Source organism: Sus scrofa, chromosome 11, assembly GCF_000003025.6.
Source record: "Sus scrofa isolate TJ Tabasco breed Duroc chromosome 11, Sscrofa11.1, whole genome shotgun sequence".
NCBI lineage: Eukaryota > Metazoa > Chordata > Mammalia > Artiodactyla > Suidae > Sus > Sus scrofa.
Window position 1 is genome coordinate 21,725,145 of NC_010453.5, and position 17,218 is coordinate 21,742,362.

At 49.4% G+C, this 17,218-nt stretch overlaps 1 protein-coding gene across 1 annotated transcript in view; it reads left to right on the forward strand.

The window, feature by feature from the left end:
• ERICH6B (glutamate rich 6B) overlaps positions 1-17,218 on the forward strand; it is an 80,470-nt gene that overhangs the window by 50,667 nt on the left and 12,585 nt on the right. Inside the window, 3 exon segments of the mRNA XM_021065392.1 lie at positions 839-887; positions 890-974; positions 3,489-3,579. Coding sequence (XP_020921051.1) covers positions 839-887; positions 890-974; positions 3,489-3,579 — 225 coding nt within the window.

A 17,218-nucleotide genomic window follows, 5' to 3' on the forward strand; every position in this document is an offset into this window, starting at 1 on the left:
GGATTCGTTAACCACTGCGCCATGGGAACTCCTGGAACTTATCTAGAGCCATCTCCACATTTGGAAGAAGAGGGTCTTTTTTTTTTTTTTTTGCTTTTTAGGGCTGCCCCCACAGCACATGGAGGTTCCCAGTCTAGGGGTCAAATCGGAGTTGTAGCCACCAGCCTACACCACAGCCACAGCAATGCCAGATCCAAGCCATGTCTGTGATCCAAGCCATGTCTGCAACCTACACCACAGCTCATAGCCATGCCAGAGCCTTAATCCACTGAGTGAGGCCGGGGATTGAACCCACGTCCTCATGGATACTGTCACGTTCGTTACTGCTGAGCCTCAGTGGGAACTCCAAAGAAGAGGGTAATTTCATGCGCACAAAAGATTTCTTGGTATGCTGCTATTTAAAAAAAAAAAATCTCGAGGGAATCAGGGAGTGGGGAAAGAGTGTGATCATAATAGAAGTAGTTTTTTGTTTTTTTTTTTCTTTTTTCAGCTGTACCGACAGCATATAGACGTTCCCAGGTCAGGGGTCGAATCAGAGCTGCAGCTGAGGCCTAGGCCACAGCCACAGCAACCTAGATCCTTAACCTAGTGAGGGAGGCCAGGGATCAAACCCACATCCTCAGAAACAACATCAGGTCCTTAACCCCCTGAGCCACAACGGGAACTCCTTGGAAATCATTTTTAAAGTAAATCTTGGTAGCCACCCTACAGTTCCCACCTTTGTCTTTTTGAATAACATGTTGAAATCTCATCTGGCACCTTAGGGAGCGAGAATGGGGATAACTAGTACACCGTTCATTCCTGTTTTCCGGATGTGTCCTCCGCGGTCCTTCTGTAGGTTCTGACCAGCTCCTACCAGTCGGTGTTCAGAATCATGCTCAAAGAAATGGCGCTCGCAACGAGCTGGAGGAGGATGCTGACATTTCTGTGACGGGTCTTCTGGAGAGTGATGCCAGAAGGAAACTGGGAATTCTGTAAGTGCCTGGAGAGAGGGGGGCGCTTGGTCAGTGGCATCAGGCAGGCCAGAGCGAGCAGCAGGGAAAGCGAAGATCGGGCCACCGGAGAACAGAGCAAGGCCAGGGCCGGCAGGTCTCCTGCGTCCAAGAGCAGGCACAAGCCAGGCACAAGGACAAGGGCAAGATTAGGGGTCAGGGGGCAAGATGATCTGGCTGCCAGAACTGAAGAGCAATGAAATCTATTAGCAGGGGCCGTGGAGGAGAGGACCGAAGGGAGGCGGTGGCAGAGGCTGGAAATCCAGCGCAGGAAAAGCTGCAAAGAAACCGTGAACTTGTACGCGAGTCTGGGGAGCCAGTCTGGGTCTGAGCCTTTCAAGAGAGGGGACAATGGGAGATCGAGATCCTGGACATTTCTTAGCCTTATCCCAGGCTAGCCACTGGCTTTGCACACTCCCTGCGGGGGGGAAAGCCCTGAACCTCACTGAGCTGGGGTTCCTGGCAAGAGCCCACATTTGGAGTAGGGAATGATGAGCTGCCTGTGGACCATTGCTGGCACCGCGTCCTTCTAGTTGGCACGACCCCAGGTCACCAAATGCTTGGGAAACCCGTTTGTAGGTCCAGCCTGTGGTGCACGGAAGCCTGGACGTTCACTTAGCAGCTGTCAGAAACCTTGGCAAACCAGGGCGAGGTCAGGCATCCAGTGGGTCTCTGGCAGCCTCTCCAATAGTGGCACCAAGGAGCAGGTTGTAGGGAATGGGAAGCCCTGCAGAACCTCCTTAGTGAGTGGAGGCTCTGACCAAAACCAGCAAGAGACTGACTGCCAGCCACCTCTGCTTTGGGCTCAATTCGGTCCTGGGGCCGGAGCCCCCTGGGGTTTCTCTAGGAAAGGAGAGGCGAAAGCCACAAGGCAAAGCATGAGGAACTGCTACACGCTCAGATCCTTATACAGCAGCAAAAAGCAGATCCCAAATATACCCCAATCACTTCGCCGGTATCACCCATGACACTTTCTTCCCTTCTTTCCCATCTAAGCCTATAACCAAGGCTTATTCTAACCTAAACGCACTCAGTCAATATCTCCTGAGCACCTACTGTGTGCTCAGCTGTGCAGCAGTGTGTAACCCAGCCTCAATCACGGAGGAGCTAGTTAAGAAGGATTCCACTAGCTTGTAAAGGTGGCAAAGAGAGACCCTTCCTCAAAAGGCTTGGCTGCCTCTGGCTGGATCCCCTCTCTGGAATTAACTCTTTTTTTTTTTTTTTTAGAGTCTCACCCATGGCACATGGAAGTTCCCAGGGAAGAGGTGGAATCATAGCTACAGCTGCCAGCCTATGCCACAGCCACAGCCACAGCAGATCTGAGCCACCTCTGTGACCTACACCATAGCCCATGGCAATGCCAGATCCTTAACCCACTGAGTGAGGCCAGGGATAGAACCTGCATCCTCAGGGATACTAGTCCGGTTCATTACCGCTAAGCCACTTTGGGAACTCCACGGAATGAACCCTTACATACACGCGGCATCCTGCTCTCAGCCTTCAGGCTTCATCCCACCTTCCCCCTCAGGCCTTACTCCTTCACAGGTGACAGCTGGTGAGGTGACAACCTCCATCCCATTCAAAGGGTGTGCAAATAAATAACACTTGGTACAAATGGACCGTGAAGAGCTCGTTCTCAAGTTCTGCTCTTGCTTCTAATAAACCTTTGCTCTCTGCCAGGCAAAACAGCCCAGCCCTTTCCAGCAAAGGCTCTTTGCTTCCTGAGGTTGCTTGGGGTTAAATTATCATGCTCTCTTCAAGGAATCTGAACTGAGAACTTACCCTCTGGCCTGTCAAAGGCCTTCTCCTCAGATCCAATTAAGCCTGGGACGCTCACTCCTTCCGGCAGAGCCCCTTTCGACAGGCTCAGATCTGAGAACCAGGAAAGGCAGCGGCCCCTGGAGATCACCCTTATTTGGAAATAAAACAGTCCAAGCCCCTGAGATGCCAGGATGCCTGGCTTTGTGCACTGACATGACAGGGGATGGGGGGTTTGATTGTGTTTCAAGAGCTCTGCCTTAATGTGCCAGTCATTTCGGAGTGAGTTTCTTTGAACTTTTCCTGCCAAACGCCAAGGAGTTTCAGGAGGCTCTGTCCGGCTCACAGATGGTGCTGTTTCTCTAAGCTATTTCCAAACGCAGTCTTCACCGAAATGGGCTCAAGCTGTAGAAAAAGCCAGCCGCACGCGTTTGCCTCACAGAGCCGGTCTTGCATTTGCACCACTCAGCCCTGTCCTCGCTTCCATGAGGACCCCTGAGTTTATTTTGCACGGTCTGGGCATCAGCCCAGGTGCCCGGGTTGAAGGCCAGTGAGAGCGCTGACGGGCCCTGAATTCCTGGGTACAGACTGGAAGGGAGCCGGGTCCGGAAGCAGAGCCACCATCCTTCACCTCTCCGCCTGTGAAAGGATGGAGCAGGCCTAGCACTGTCTACACTGTAGCCGGACAATGTAAAGATGGATTGAGTCTCAGCTTTTAATGATTCACATTCCTTTTAGGTTGAAGAAAAACTTTGAAAAATACAAGGAAGCAATCCTCTGGATTATGAGGAAACGTGAACGTAAGAAGCCCTCCCCCATTGTCCATCCCGTGATTTCCACCTCCTGGGGGCATCTCGCTGCCTCCCACCCTCTGCCATGTCAGAAAAGGAGGCAGAGGAGTTCCCGTCAAGTTCAGAGGTTAACGAACCCGACCAGGAACCACGAGGTTGCGGGTTCGATCCCTGGCCTTGCTCAGTGGGTTGAGGATCCGGCATGGCCGTGAGCTGTGGAGCAGATGCAGCTCGGAACCTGTGTTGCTGTGGCTCTGGCGTAGGCCGGCAGCTATAGCTCCAATTAGACCCCTAGCCTGGGAACCTCCATTTGCCCGGGTGCAGCCCCAGAAAAGACAAAAAAGAAAAAGGAGGCAGAAACGCTAGTAAGGTCTCAGCTGCTGGGGATAAAATCCTGAGCAAGCTGGACACGGCCTGAGACTTGATGATGATGATGCAGGGGCAGGGGGCGCTGCCACATGGTCTAGGACCTCTACGTGCTTATCCTGTGGTGGTGATGGGGCTGGGGAGGGCAGGGGGTGAGGATAAATAAGAAAGCAGGGAATTCACATATAGAATGGTTGATGCCATGGTGGGAAGGGGATACTATGGATCATGCAGGAGGGGATCTAGCCTAGTTTTGGGGGGCTCCACGAAGTCATTATTAACACAAAGTTTAAGAAGGAAATAGCCGAGTCCCATTGTGGCTCAGTGGTTAACAACCCTGTCTAGCATCCTTGAGGATGCAGGTTCGATCTCTGGTCTTGCTCAGTGGGTTAAGGATCCGGTGTTGCCGTGAGCTGTGGTGTAGGTCGCAGACATGACTCAAATCTGGCCTGGCTGTGGCTGTGGTGTAGGCTAGTGGCTACAGCTCCCATTGGACCCCTAGCCTGGGAACCTCCCTGTGCTGCTAGTGTGGTGAAAGAAAGAAGGAAAAAAAGAAAGGAGGGAGGGAGGAAGGAAGGGCCCTTTACCAGATACTGAAGCCTCTGAGGTCCAGCTGTGCAGCTCTGCCAATCATGCTGGTTGCCAGTTTGGGAGGCTGACCAGGGAAAGCTTGAGCCAAGGGCCTGAGTTATCAGGCTGCTTACTTCAGAAACTTCAAACCACCATACAGGAGTTCCTGAGGCGGCTCAGCAGAAACAAATCTAATATCCATGAGGACGTAGGTTCAATCCGTGGCTTTGCTCAGTGGGTTAAGGATCCCGAGTTGCTGTGGCATAGACCAACAGCTACAGCTCTGATTCAACCCCTAGCCTGGCTGAACCTCCATATGGCACGGGTACAGCCCTAAAAAGCCAAAAAAAAAAAAAAAAAAAAACCACCATCATATGGGATGTCTTTTCCATCACTAGATCCAACTAACGTAGAAATGGCAACAATACCCACAGCGGACATACCTAATCCATCCTGGTGCCTTTTCTGGCTGAGCCAGGACACAGCCCCAGACGCCTCTCTAGGAAGTGTTCCTGTCTCCCCCCCCCCCCCCCCCGCCAGGACAAACATATGCCTGACTCCTACGGAGTGACTGCTGCGGCCAGGTAATTTCACCCACACTGTCTGATTCCAATGAACCTGCGGAGCCACGTGAAGTAGGATAAAGAAACATGGGAAAGAGAATGAGTATAGATGTATGACTGGGTCACTCTTCCGTACAGCAGAAATTGACAGAGCAATGTCAATCGACTCTAACTTTTAAATTTTTAAATAAATCAGTGGACAGGAATCAGAAAGGCAAAAAAAGAAAAAGAAAGAAAGACATTTAGGCTGAGACACTAAGCAACTTCCCTGAGATCACCCACCTGAGATAAACCACACTCTTGCCCAGGCCCCTCAGGTCAGACCCAGGGCTCATCAATGAACCGCAAAAGGCTGGGGTGTCTGGGGATGAAAAAGGCCTTCAAAGCCTAAGTCTTATATCCCCGTTGGAGTCAGGTGGCAGGAAGAAGAAGGAATCGCCCCCATCAGTTTCACAGAGGGCGGGCCCTGCCTCCCACCAAGACACACACAACGGGGTACCCCCAAACAAGGAGGGGGTTTCAGAGGCTCTGCAGCCAAAACCACCACAACAAACATCATTATACTCATTCTGTTGGGCTTGTCTGCTGCTTATATTTCTGTTCCCTTTGGGCCACAGACCCTGTGTCTTTTTTTTTTTTTTTTTCCTCTCTATTTTAGGGCCAACCTGCAGCATATGGAGGTTCCCAGGCTGGGGGTCGAATCGGAGCTACAGCTGCCAGCCGCAACCACAGCCACAGCCACAGCAACTGGGGATCAGAGCCATGTCTGCGACCTACACCACAGCTCACGGCCATGCCAGATCCTTAACCCACTGAGCGAGGCCAGGGATCAAACCCGGTCCCCATGGATCCCAGTCAGGTTCGTTAACCGCTCTGCCACGAGGGGGAACTCCCCTGTGTCTTTCATCCCTTGGCACCTTGGCCAGGTACACAGTAGACACTCCATAAGTATTTTTTGAATAGATGTAGGCAGGCATGATTTTTTTGCTCCTTTTGGGGAATTAAGGCTTTTCAGGATACGCTACTGTCATGTGCCCAGGTAGGCCAGAGAATGCAATTCAATGTGGCTGGATTCCTCTAGGGCTTTGCCATGCCCCCTGCCCACTCCCTGCTCCACTGGACAACTGAAGGCTACAAAGTTTGAGCTTTTTATACAGAAAAGCTGCATTTCTAACTGTTAAGAGGCATGCCTTCAGACCAGGGTACAGCCAGCCCCAAAGAAACCTCCCGGCCTCCTCTGAGATACAGACCCGATTGCTTCCAGGATCCAGGCCAGCATCTGATGTCCCAGGCACACAGCCTCCTGTCCCTCAACCCTCCGATTTCCAAGCCAAGCCTGGCTTCAGGGCACGTGACCCCTGCAGACACACTGAGCGCTCTGTGCTTGCTTTAATGCTCTGCCGTCACTGTCTTGAAAGTCTTAATAATTTTACAACAACAATCCCTGCGTTTTCATTTTGCACGTAGCCTCTCAGATGATGTAGCCTCTCCTATTCAGAGCCATCTCGCCTGGAGAACACTAGCCAGCTCGTGTCATGAGCCATCCCATGCAAAGCTCCCCGTGTGGAGGACACAGGACTTCTGCCTTCCACGAGGCAGCAGGCTCCATGCAGCATCATTTCAGAGCAAACTGCCAGGTCTCTGAAGGCAGCACGAACCCGTTTTAAGGAGCCTAATGCCTCTCCCCAGTAAAAGCAGGACCAGATATACAGCACAAACCAGAACATCTATGATTTTAGCATTCAGGTGGGAAAAAAAAAAAATAAGCATACCAATGTCCTCTTTCATCATTACCATTTCAAAAATACTTTATATTAATTTCTTTTTTTTTTAAATAAGGGCATTATTTTATTTTATTTTTGTCTTTTTAGGGCTGCACCCACGGCATATGGAGGTTCCCAGGCTAGGGGTGTAATCGGAGTTACAGCTGCCAGCCTAAGCCACAGCCACAGCAATGCAGGATCCGAGCCTTGTCTATGACCCACACCACAGCAAACAGCAACGCCACATCCTTAACTCACTGAGCAAGGCCAGGGATCGAACCTGCAACCTCATGGTTCCCAGTCGGATTCACTTCTGCTGCCCCACGATGGGAACTCCTCTCTATTAATTTCAAATGGATACTCAGGAACGGTAGCTGGGCTCGGGTCTGCTCTTTCTTGATCATTTAGTTCTGCCAGTGGGTGGTGGAGAAGGGGCTCCTCAGGGGGAGACTGAGACCCGCTTCCAAACTTCTCAAGAGGGTCTTTCACCAACGCAGCCCCCGCCCACCTCTCTCGTCTTCCTGGGCAAAGTGCCCTCTTCAGAGCCCTAGCGGGCAGCCCTGTTAGTTCCTCAGATGCCCCTAGGCCACAGCTGTGGCTCCATCTCAGTGACACTACCTCACACCCCTTAGTTTCCCCAGGGTCTCCGACTTGCATCTTCTCCTCTCTCAGTCCTTTCTTCACACGATTCCCAGCATAATCTAAAACTCTTCCCGGGCCTGCCACTGCCTCAGGAAAATCCCACATCCCCCATGTCGCTTAGAAGGCCCTCACTTTGCCCTCTCCAGACACACTGGATTTTTTGTGAGTCATCAGATGGGCCAGGCATTCCCGCCACAGGGCCTTTGGACTTGCTGTCCTCCGCCTGCAGCACCCTCACTCCAATATCCTGGGGTTTGCTCCCTCACTTTCATCAGGTCTCTGCTGAATGTCACCTTCTAAGAAACCGTTCCTTTGACTACCCTTTATAAACCGGTACACACACACACACACACTCATATCACTATGCATCCTTCTCACCCACTTAATGTTTCTTTAGGGAGCTCCTAGCCCCTGGCACGTGCAATTTTTATCTGTTCACTTGCCCAGCATCCACCTCCCCTACGAGGGCAGCAGGGACTGCAGAGTCCCTAGACACCTAGGACAGTTTAGGGCACCCGACTTCACAATAGCTATTTATCCAGCACGGGAAGAAAGCAATGATCTAGCCCCGCCTCCTCCCGAGTCACATGGCATCACTGAGCCCGCCCCCCGCCAGCCTTCAACCACTGCGCCCAGATGCCAGGAACTCCACCGCGCACATGAGAGATCACTTCCACCTGGAGTGGCCTCCACCTTCGGCCTCGTTGAGGCCCCTGGGGACTCTCCCGGCACCCGCTGTGTTGGTTGATAAGCTCGGAGTTTCCCGCGTGAAATTCGGAGTTTGATGCTCCCCAGAGGCAGAAGGCTCCAGAACGGTAAGCGGCAGGCTTAAAAGCAGGGGCCGGTGGGGTGGGGGAAGTTCCCATAGTGGCTCAGTGGAAAGGAAACTGACTAGTATCCATGAGGACACAGGTTCGATCCCTGGTCTCGCTCAGTGGGTTGAGGATCCGGTGTTGCCGTGAGCTGTGGCGTAGGTCGCAGACGCCGGATCTGCTTTGCTGTGGCTGTGGTGTAGGCCGGCAGCTACAGCTCCGATTGGACCCCTAGCCTGGGAACCTCCAGAAAAGCAAGGGAACTTACACCAAATGCTTGTCTTGGGTGGCATAAGATGAGGAGACTTCCATCCCTGCCCTCCAGAGGCTTAAAGTTCCCCTGGAGGCCTCACCTGGCTTCAGTGGCTTCAGGCACTTATTCATCCAGGTGGGCTAAAGGCACGCCTCTCTCAGGGCTGCATCCTGGAAAAGGACCCCCAAGGACTCCCCGCGGTGGGAACGAGGGGAGGTCGTCCATTCCAAGGACCTCTCCCTCCAGGGAAGAGGGTGGGGAGGCATCCATTGCCCCCGACCAGCTTGCAGGTCAACAGGCGGTCACGCCCTCCAGCACCGTCGTCGTGGCCCCAGTGGGGCGCCAACCGAGCGGTCTTAACTGACCTCCCCAAACCCTGCCCCCAAGGAGGCCCCGCCCCCTTCCTGGGAAGAGCATCCCTGCTGCTACTGGAAGCTCCTCCTACCACTGCACCCAAGTGGTCCCCTCCCACCAAGGGATGGGGGAGGGGACAGCAGTGTTGCTCCTTGGTGGTCCTCAGCAATTTACTTCCAAAATTCCACTGTTATAGAAATGGACCAAAATGAAGGTAAAAAGAAACTTGTTGCTGTGAAATCTAAACAGGATGCTTTTAAAAGACTCAATAAGAAAACAGCTTTTAAAAAAACCGCTTTGAGCTAGATGTGGGCCAAACATCCATAAAAGGTTGAGGAATACACAGAAATTTTGGGGGGGGGCCGCACCCATGCAGAAGTTCCAGGGTCAGGGATGAACCTACAGTACAGCTGCAACCGGAGCCACAGCAGTAACAACACGGGATCCTCAACCCATTGCGCCACCAGGGAACTTACTCCAGAAAAATTTTTTTAGATCTACAATCCTGCACTCAGACTATTAAGAAATCGCCAAAGCTGAAAGTTATAGATAATAAATTATGTATAGGGTGTGAGTAAAAATGAATGCAGAGCCCTACATTTAAAAATGCTGTGGGAGTTCCCGTTGCGATGCAGCAGAAACAAATCCTACTTGGCACCATGAGGTTGCAGGGTTCGATCCCTGGCCTCACTCGGTGGGTTGGGGATCTGGTGTCATGAGCTGGGGTGTAGGTCAAAGACGAGGCTCAAATCTGGCGTTGCTGTGGCTGTGGTGTAGGCCGGCAGCTGTAGCCCCATTAGACCCCTAGCCTGGGAACCTCCATATGCTGTACGTGCAGAAAAAAAAAAAAAAAAAAAAAAGGTGTCTTAATACTCATTTATGTTTTATGTTAAAATAACATGTTTAAATCTGGAACAAGACAGGGATGCCCACTCTCACCACTGCTCTTCAACATAGTTTTGGAAGTCCTAGCCACAGCAATTAGACAAACAAAAGAAATAAAAGGCATCCATATAGGAAGAGAAGAGATAAAACTGTCACTGTATGCAGATGACATGATACTATACATTTTAAACCCTAAGGACTCGACCCCAAAACTACTTGAACTGATTAATAAATTCAGCAAAGTAGCAGGATATAAGATTAACATTCAGAAGTCAGTTGCATTTCTATATACCAGCAATGAAATATTAGAAAAGGAATACAAAAATACGATACCTTTTAAAATTGTACCTCACAAAATCAAATACCTCGGAATACACCTGACCAAAGAGGTAAAGGACCTATATGCCGAAAACTATAAAACCTTAATCAAAGAAATCAAAGAAGATGTAAAGAAATGGAAAGATATTCCATGTTCCTGGATTGGGAAAATCAATATTGTAAAAATGGCCATACTATCCAAAGCAATCTACAGATTCAATGCAATCCCTATCAAATTACCCATGACATTGTTCACAGAACTAGAACAAACAATCCAAACATTTATATGGAACAACAAAAGACCCAGAATCGCCAAAGCAATCCTGAGAAACAAAAACCAAGCAGGAGGCATAACTCTCCCAGACTTCAAGAAATACTACAAAGCCACAGTCATCAAAACAGTGTGGTACTGGTATCAAAACAGATAGACAGACCAATGGAACAGAATAGAGAATCCGGAAATAAACCCTGACACCTACGGTCAATTAATCTTTGACAAGGGAGGCAAGAACATAAAATGGGAAAAAGAAAGTCTATTCAGCAAGCATTGCTGGGAAACCTGGACAGCTGCATGCAAAGCAATGAAACTAGAACACACCCTCACACCATGCACAAAAATAAACTCCAAATGGCTGAAAGACTTAAATATACGACAGGACACCATCAAACTCCTAGAAGAAAACATAGGCAAAACACTCTCTGTCATCAACATCATGAATATTTTCTCAGCTCAGTCTCCCAAAGCAATAGAAATTAGAGCAAAAATAAACCCATGGGACCTCATCAAACTGAAAAGCTTTTGCACAGCAAAGGAAACCCAAAAGAAAACAAAAAGACAACTTACAGAATGGGAGAAAATAGTTTCAAATGATGCAACTGACAAGGGCTTAATCTCTAGAATATATAAGCAACTTATACAACCCAACAGCAAAAAAACCAATCAATCAATGGAAAAATGGGCAAAAGACCTGAACAGACATTTCTCCAAAGAAGATATACAGATGGCCAACAAACACATGAAAAAATGCTCCGCATCGCTGGTTATAAGAGAAATGCAAATCAAAACTACCATGAGATACCACCTCACACCAGTCAGAATGGCCATCATTAATAAATCCACAAATAACAAGGGCTGGAGGGGCTGTGGAGAAAAGGGAACCCTCCTGCACTGCTGGTGGGAATGTAAACTGGTACAGCCACTATGGAGAACAGTTTGGAGATACTTTAGAAATCTATACATAGAACTTCCATATGACCCCGCAATCCCACTCTTGGCATCTATCTGGACAAAACTCTACTTAAAAGAGACACGTGCACCCGCATGTTCATTGCAGCACTATTCACAATAGCCAGGACATGGAAACAACCCAAATGTCCATCGACAGATGATTGGATTCGGAAGAGGTGGTATATATACACAATGGAATACTATTCAGCCATAAAAAAGGATGACATAATGCCATTTGCAGCAACATGGATGGAACTAGAGAATCTCATCCTGAGTGAAATGAGCCAGAAAGACAAAGACAAATACCATATGATATCACTTATAACTGGAATCTAATATCCAGCACAAATGAACATCTCCTCAGAAAAGAAAATCATGGACTTGGAGAAAAGACTTGTGGCTGCCTGATGGGAGAGGGAGGGCGTGGGAGGGATCGGGAGCTTGGGCTTATCAGACACAACTTAGAATAGATTTACAAGGAGATCCTGCTGAATAGCATTGAGAACTTTGTCTAGATACTCATGTTGCAACAGAAGAAAGGCTGGGGGAAAAAATGTAATTGTAATGTATACATGTAAGGATAACCTGACCCCCTTGCTGTACAGTGGGAAAATAAAAAAAATTACATAAAAAAAGATATATATAAAAAAATAATAATAACATGTTTAAGGTAGGTATGTTTCTTTGGGGAGGATGACTCTGCACTTTAGACTTTTTCAATTAACAGAACCAGCACCCATGCTGGTTATTGGCATATGGCCGGCGTGTCACCCCTCACATCCTTAGTGGACTGGGTGGTCTTCACAGTGATACTTGGTACCTGGCACTGGGCTGGCACATCACAGGCCCTTAATAAATGTGTACTGAATGAATGAATGAATGAATGAAAAGAAAATGAGAGAGCCTGGGGGAACATGGCCAATATCCCAAATCCTCAAACTCTCATTGGTGCCTTAAGAGAAAGAGATGGAGAGAGAAGAAAGAAAAAAAGAGAGAGAGAGAAAGAGATCTAAGTTTTCTTTCTCTTTTCTACCAAAGATGTAACGCACCTCAGGGCTACAGGGACTACTTGCACGTATCGTTTATGTGATCAACCCGAAGTCAAGGAGCCTGGGAAAAAAGTCAAAAAATCTCATGTTCCCCGTAAGGCGTTAGAAATCGATACAGACTGGATAAAGAGCAAGATTCCGGTAAGTGTGGCAGCGCCTCGGTGTTTTAACTTTGGGCAGAGGTTTGGGGGGTTCAGGTAAGACATGTACATACCATCGGGGAGCTCTCAGGACCAATACACAACGTGAATACCAACAACAAAAATGTGTTCCATAGACAGAGGCACAGCGAGCCTGTGGGGTATCCCAGACTGACTGGGACTTTTACTGGGTCACTGAGACTCTTCTCTTTGTAGGGGCTGTATTAAGCAATTGGATGGGGTTGGGAGTAAAGGAAATAGATAGTATATAGGTCCCTCCTCTAATGAATTTAAAATCTATATTAAAAAACAATCACTTGGTGAATACATAGGTAACTGTGGTACTGCCATACAATGGAATATTACTCGGTGCTGAAAAGTGAGCTATCAGGCCATAAAAAGACATGGTCATATATAAAGACAACTTTATCCTACTAAATCAAGGAAGTCCATCCGAAAAGGCTACACACCGTAGGATTCCAATGATATGACTTGATAGACAGTGCAAAACTATGGAGGCAACTCAAGATCAGCGGTTGCCAGGGCTTTGGGAGAAGGAATGAGTAGGAGGAGCCCAGAGCGTTTTTAGGGCAGTGCACATACTCTGTATGATGTTATAATGGTGGAGACCTGTCGTTGTGCATTTGTACAAATCCACAGAAGGTAGAACACAGGAGGGAACCCCAGTGCAAACTATAGACTCCGGGTGATGGTGATGTGACCGTAAAAGCTACGCTGATGGTGGGGAGGCTGCATGTGTGTGGGTGGACAGAGGGCCTAGGGGGAATCTCGGTACTTTCTGCTCAGTTTTGCTATGACCTGCTCTAAAACAGCAAGCCTACTTTTAAAAATCAATCACATGGTGTAGGTATAAAGATGGATACTATAAAGCCATAAATAAAAACTAGTCTCAAAATATTAGTCACTCAGGAGTTCCCGTCGTGGCGCAGTGGTTAACGAATCTGACTAGGAACCATGAGGTTGCGGGTTCGGTCCCTGCCCTTGCTCAGTGGGTTAAGGATCCGGCGTTGCCGTGAGCTGTGGTGCAGGTTGCAGATGCGGCTTGGATCCCGCGTTGCTGTGGCTCTGGTGTAGGCTGGTGGCTACGGCTCCGATTAGACCCCTAGCCTGGGAATCTCCATATGCTGTGGGAGCGGCCCAAGAAATAGCAAAAAGACCAAAAAAAAAAAAAAAAATATTAGTCACTCGGAGTGAGCTGATCATCAGGTCTGAAGCTCAAAAATGAGGCGCTGAAATGGGAATTAGGAAGACGTGCTAGACTTTATACCTTCTGTAAAGATGTACTGAGCACCTACTATGCCCCTGGCGCTCTTCTAGGTGCTGGAGATACGAGGGCGAACAAACAAAGTCCCTGAACCCATGGAACTTAGGTTCCAGTTGAGGAGAAGTGGATACACACGATTTTGTTCACTGCCACGTCAGGCATTGTTGGGTGCCATGGGCAGGAAGGCAGCATACAGGACTCTCAAGGTGTTGGGCTGAGAGAGAAGAGTGGCTCTCATAGCTTTAGGGCAATTGGGGAAGTGCCCTTTGAGCCTAGACTGGCATGACCAGAGGGAGCCACTAGATATCTGGGGGAAGGGCGTTGTAGGCAGAGCTAACAAGTGCAAAGGCCCTGAGGCCTCTGCCTCAAGGACAGCTGTAAGCGAGTGAGAGATGGATGGGAATGAGTTCGGCTCCCCAGATCAGGTAGAGCCTTGTGGGTCATGGTTTTATCCTAAGGATGCTGTGAAGCCATCGGAGGGTCCAGAGCAGGGGAGAAACATCATCTGGCTTATGCTCCAGGAGAATCTTTCTGGCTGCTGCATGGGGAATAGGCTTAAGGAACAAAAATAAAGGCAGAAAGTCCAGTTGAGAGCCAGACACCAATGCAAGCGAGAGACAATAGGCATTTCCATAGGGTGGTGAAAAGCTGTCTGCCTCAGGGTTTTTTTTTGGGTTTTGTTTTTTGCTTTTTAGGGCTGCAGGTGCAGCATATGAAGGTTCCCAGGCTAGGGGTCGAATCAGAGCTAGAGCTGCCGGCCTACACCACAGTCACAGCAACGCGGGATCCGAGCCTCATCTGCAACCTACATTGCAGCTCATGGCAATGCCGGAGCCTTAACCCACTGAACGAGGCCAGGGATGAAACCCGCTACCTCGAGTTTCCTCGTGGGGTTCCTTTCCACTGCCCAACAACAGGAACTCCTGCCTTGGCATATTTTTTGAAGGAAGCATCAAGAGGACTTCTCACTGAGTTGGAAGTAGGGTGTGAGAGAAAGAGAAGACAAAAAGATGGAACTACAAATTCTGGCCTAAGCACTGAAAACAAGCTGTGTTATCATTTACTAAACTGGAGAACACCAGGAAACGAATGGAAATGAAATTTATGTAACATCACACAGGGTATGAAGCATCCCTGCGTATAATGTCAGCCCAGCTTTTCCCCAGCCGTCCCGAGGGATGGGTGTGGCAGTCTTATCTTCCCTTTACAGTTGAAGAAAGGGAGACCCAGAAACACGTGGGTGACTGTCTCAAGGACACAGAGGCTGTGTTATTAGTCAAGGCAGCGTTTCTCAGCTGCTGGAACAAACGATTCCCAAGCTAAGAGGCTTAATAACCAGAAGCGTGTTTCCTGCTCCCGCCCCATCCGATTTGAGGCTGGTGGCTCTGGAGTGGCTTCCTCAAGCCTGGCTCTCGGGAAGCCAGGCTCTTTCACCATGGTCTCCACCGTCTTGCAGTTCATCGTGTCCAGCTACACAGACAGGAAGTGAAGCCAGAGCCACGGCTTACATTCCAACCCTCAAAACGAGTCACAGGACCGCACCCGGATGCAAGAGCGCTGGGAACGGCACGCCTGCTGCGGGTCCAGAGGGAAACCCAAAGCATTTGCCCCGAGAAGCAAACCAATTGAACATCTTAAAGTGAGGAGGGTGGGCTCAGTCTTGGCGAAAGTGGAGAGAACCAGAAACCAACAAGGTCAACCAAGGCATGGACCCTTTCGGCTTCCGAGAAGGGATGGGAAGCTCAGCATCCCTTCATCTCTCACGGCTGCGTGTAGAAGACAAGTGCGAGGGACCAGTGAACACGCCTGCGGACAGAGGGAGGAGTTAAGGGAAAGGCAGGGCACTTCCCAGGTTGTAAGAGAGAACAGATGATCAGGTCTTTGGGCGCCCTCAGAGAAGGCCACCAGCTTTCCCATCGCCCCGGCCTCCCTCCAGTCCATCCATCAATGGAAGCTTCCTTGGTTTCTTGCTAAGCAGGTCAGTGAACTCCGTCCTCCTCCCCCACCCCCGCCCATGTGGTCCCTTCTTTCTTAGCTTGTAGCTCTGAGCCTCATACTCTGTCCCCAAGCAAATGGTGAGGAGATTTAGACCTTTTTTTTTTTTTTGCTTGCTTTTTTTTCAGGGCCACACCCATAGCTTATGGAAGTTCCCAGGCTAGGGGTCAACTTGGAGCTACAGCTGCCGGCCTACGACACAGCCACAGCAACACGGGATCCGAGCCACGTCTGTGACCTACACCACAGCTCATGGCAACACTGGATCCTTAACCCAACTGAGCGAGGCCAGGGATCGAACCTGCATCCTCATGGATACTAGTTGTATTTGTTACCGCTGAGTCGCAACGGGAACTCCTAGGCTTTTAGATGTGCCGTTTGTGATGTATTTCCTGGTAAGAGAAAATCAGACAACTCTACCTCTGTGTCAGAGATTTTTCTTTGCCCACGAGGTCCTCATCATTAGGAAAATGTCCTTCCACGACAAGTGAGTTTGACAAGAAGAAAGCATCCTGGAAAAGTCTGGCTTTCACATGGCTTTTGAAAATGAAACCTCAAATACAAAATCCTCTTCCATGAGCAATATCCAGCAGCTGCTTATGGACTGTCAGGCATAAACCAACCACAGATGTCTGTACAAAGCACCATTTTAGGAGTTCCCACGGTGGTGTGGTGGGTTAAGGAACCAGCATTGTCTCTGCATCTCCAAAGGTTTGATCCCAGGCTTGGCACAGTGGGTTACCGTGACGTAGGTCATAGCTGTGGCTTGGATTCGATCCCTGGCCTGGGAACTTCCATATGCAGTGGGTGTGATGATTAAAAAAAATAAAAAGCACCTTTTAATTTTTTTTTTTTCTTTTTACAGCCAGACCTGTGGCATATGCAGGTTTTCAGCCTAGGGTCGAATTGGAGCTACAGCTGCCAGCCTACACCACAACCACAACAATGCAGGATCTGAGCCGTGTCTGCGACCTACACCACAGTTCACGGCAACGCCTGATCCTTAACCCACTGAGCGAGGCCAGGGATGGAACCCGAGTCCTCATGGATATTAGTTGGGTTCGTTTCTGCTGAGCCACAATGGGAACTCCAAAAAGCTTAAAAAAAAAAAAAAAAAAGAGCAGTGACTTTTAGACCAAATGACAAGGCGGCTGGAGCTTAATGGCTGGAGGCATGGTATCTCCAAGAACAAGCCTGGGAGGGGATGGGGTGGGCAGGTTGTGGGCGTCTGGATAGCCCCATGGTGCCAGTCGTTTAGCCTCTCTTAAGCGGGGACAATGGCAGTGCCTCCTCTGTAGGGTCTGTTGAGGAAGGAGAATGCTGCCCAGGGCTGCGTGTGGCACAGTCAGTCACAGAATCATCAACCTCACCCCAGGGAGCCGTTCCTGGGCACTGAGGGGCCTTGCCCTGGAGAGCCCACAGCAGCTCCTCCTCAGATGGCTGCATCTCTTTGT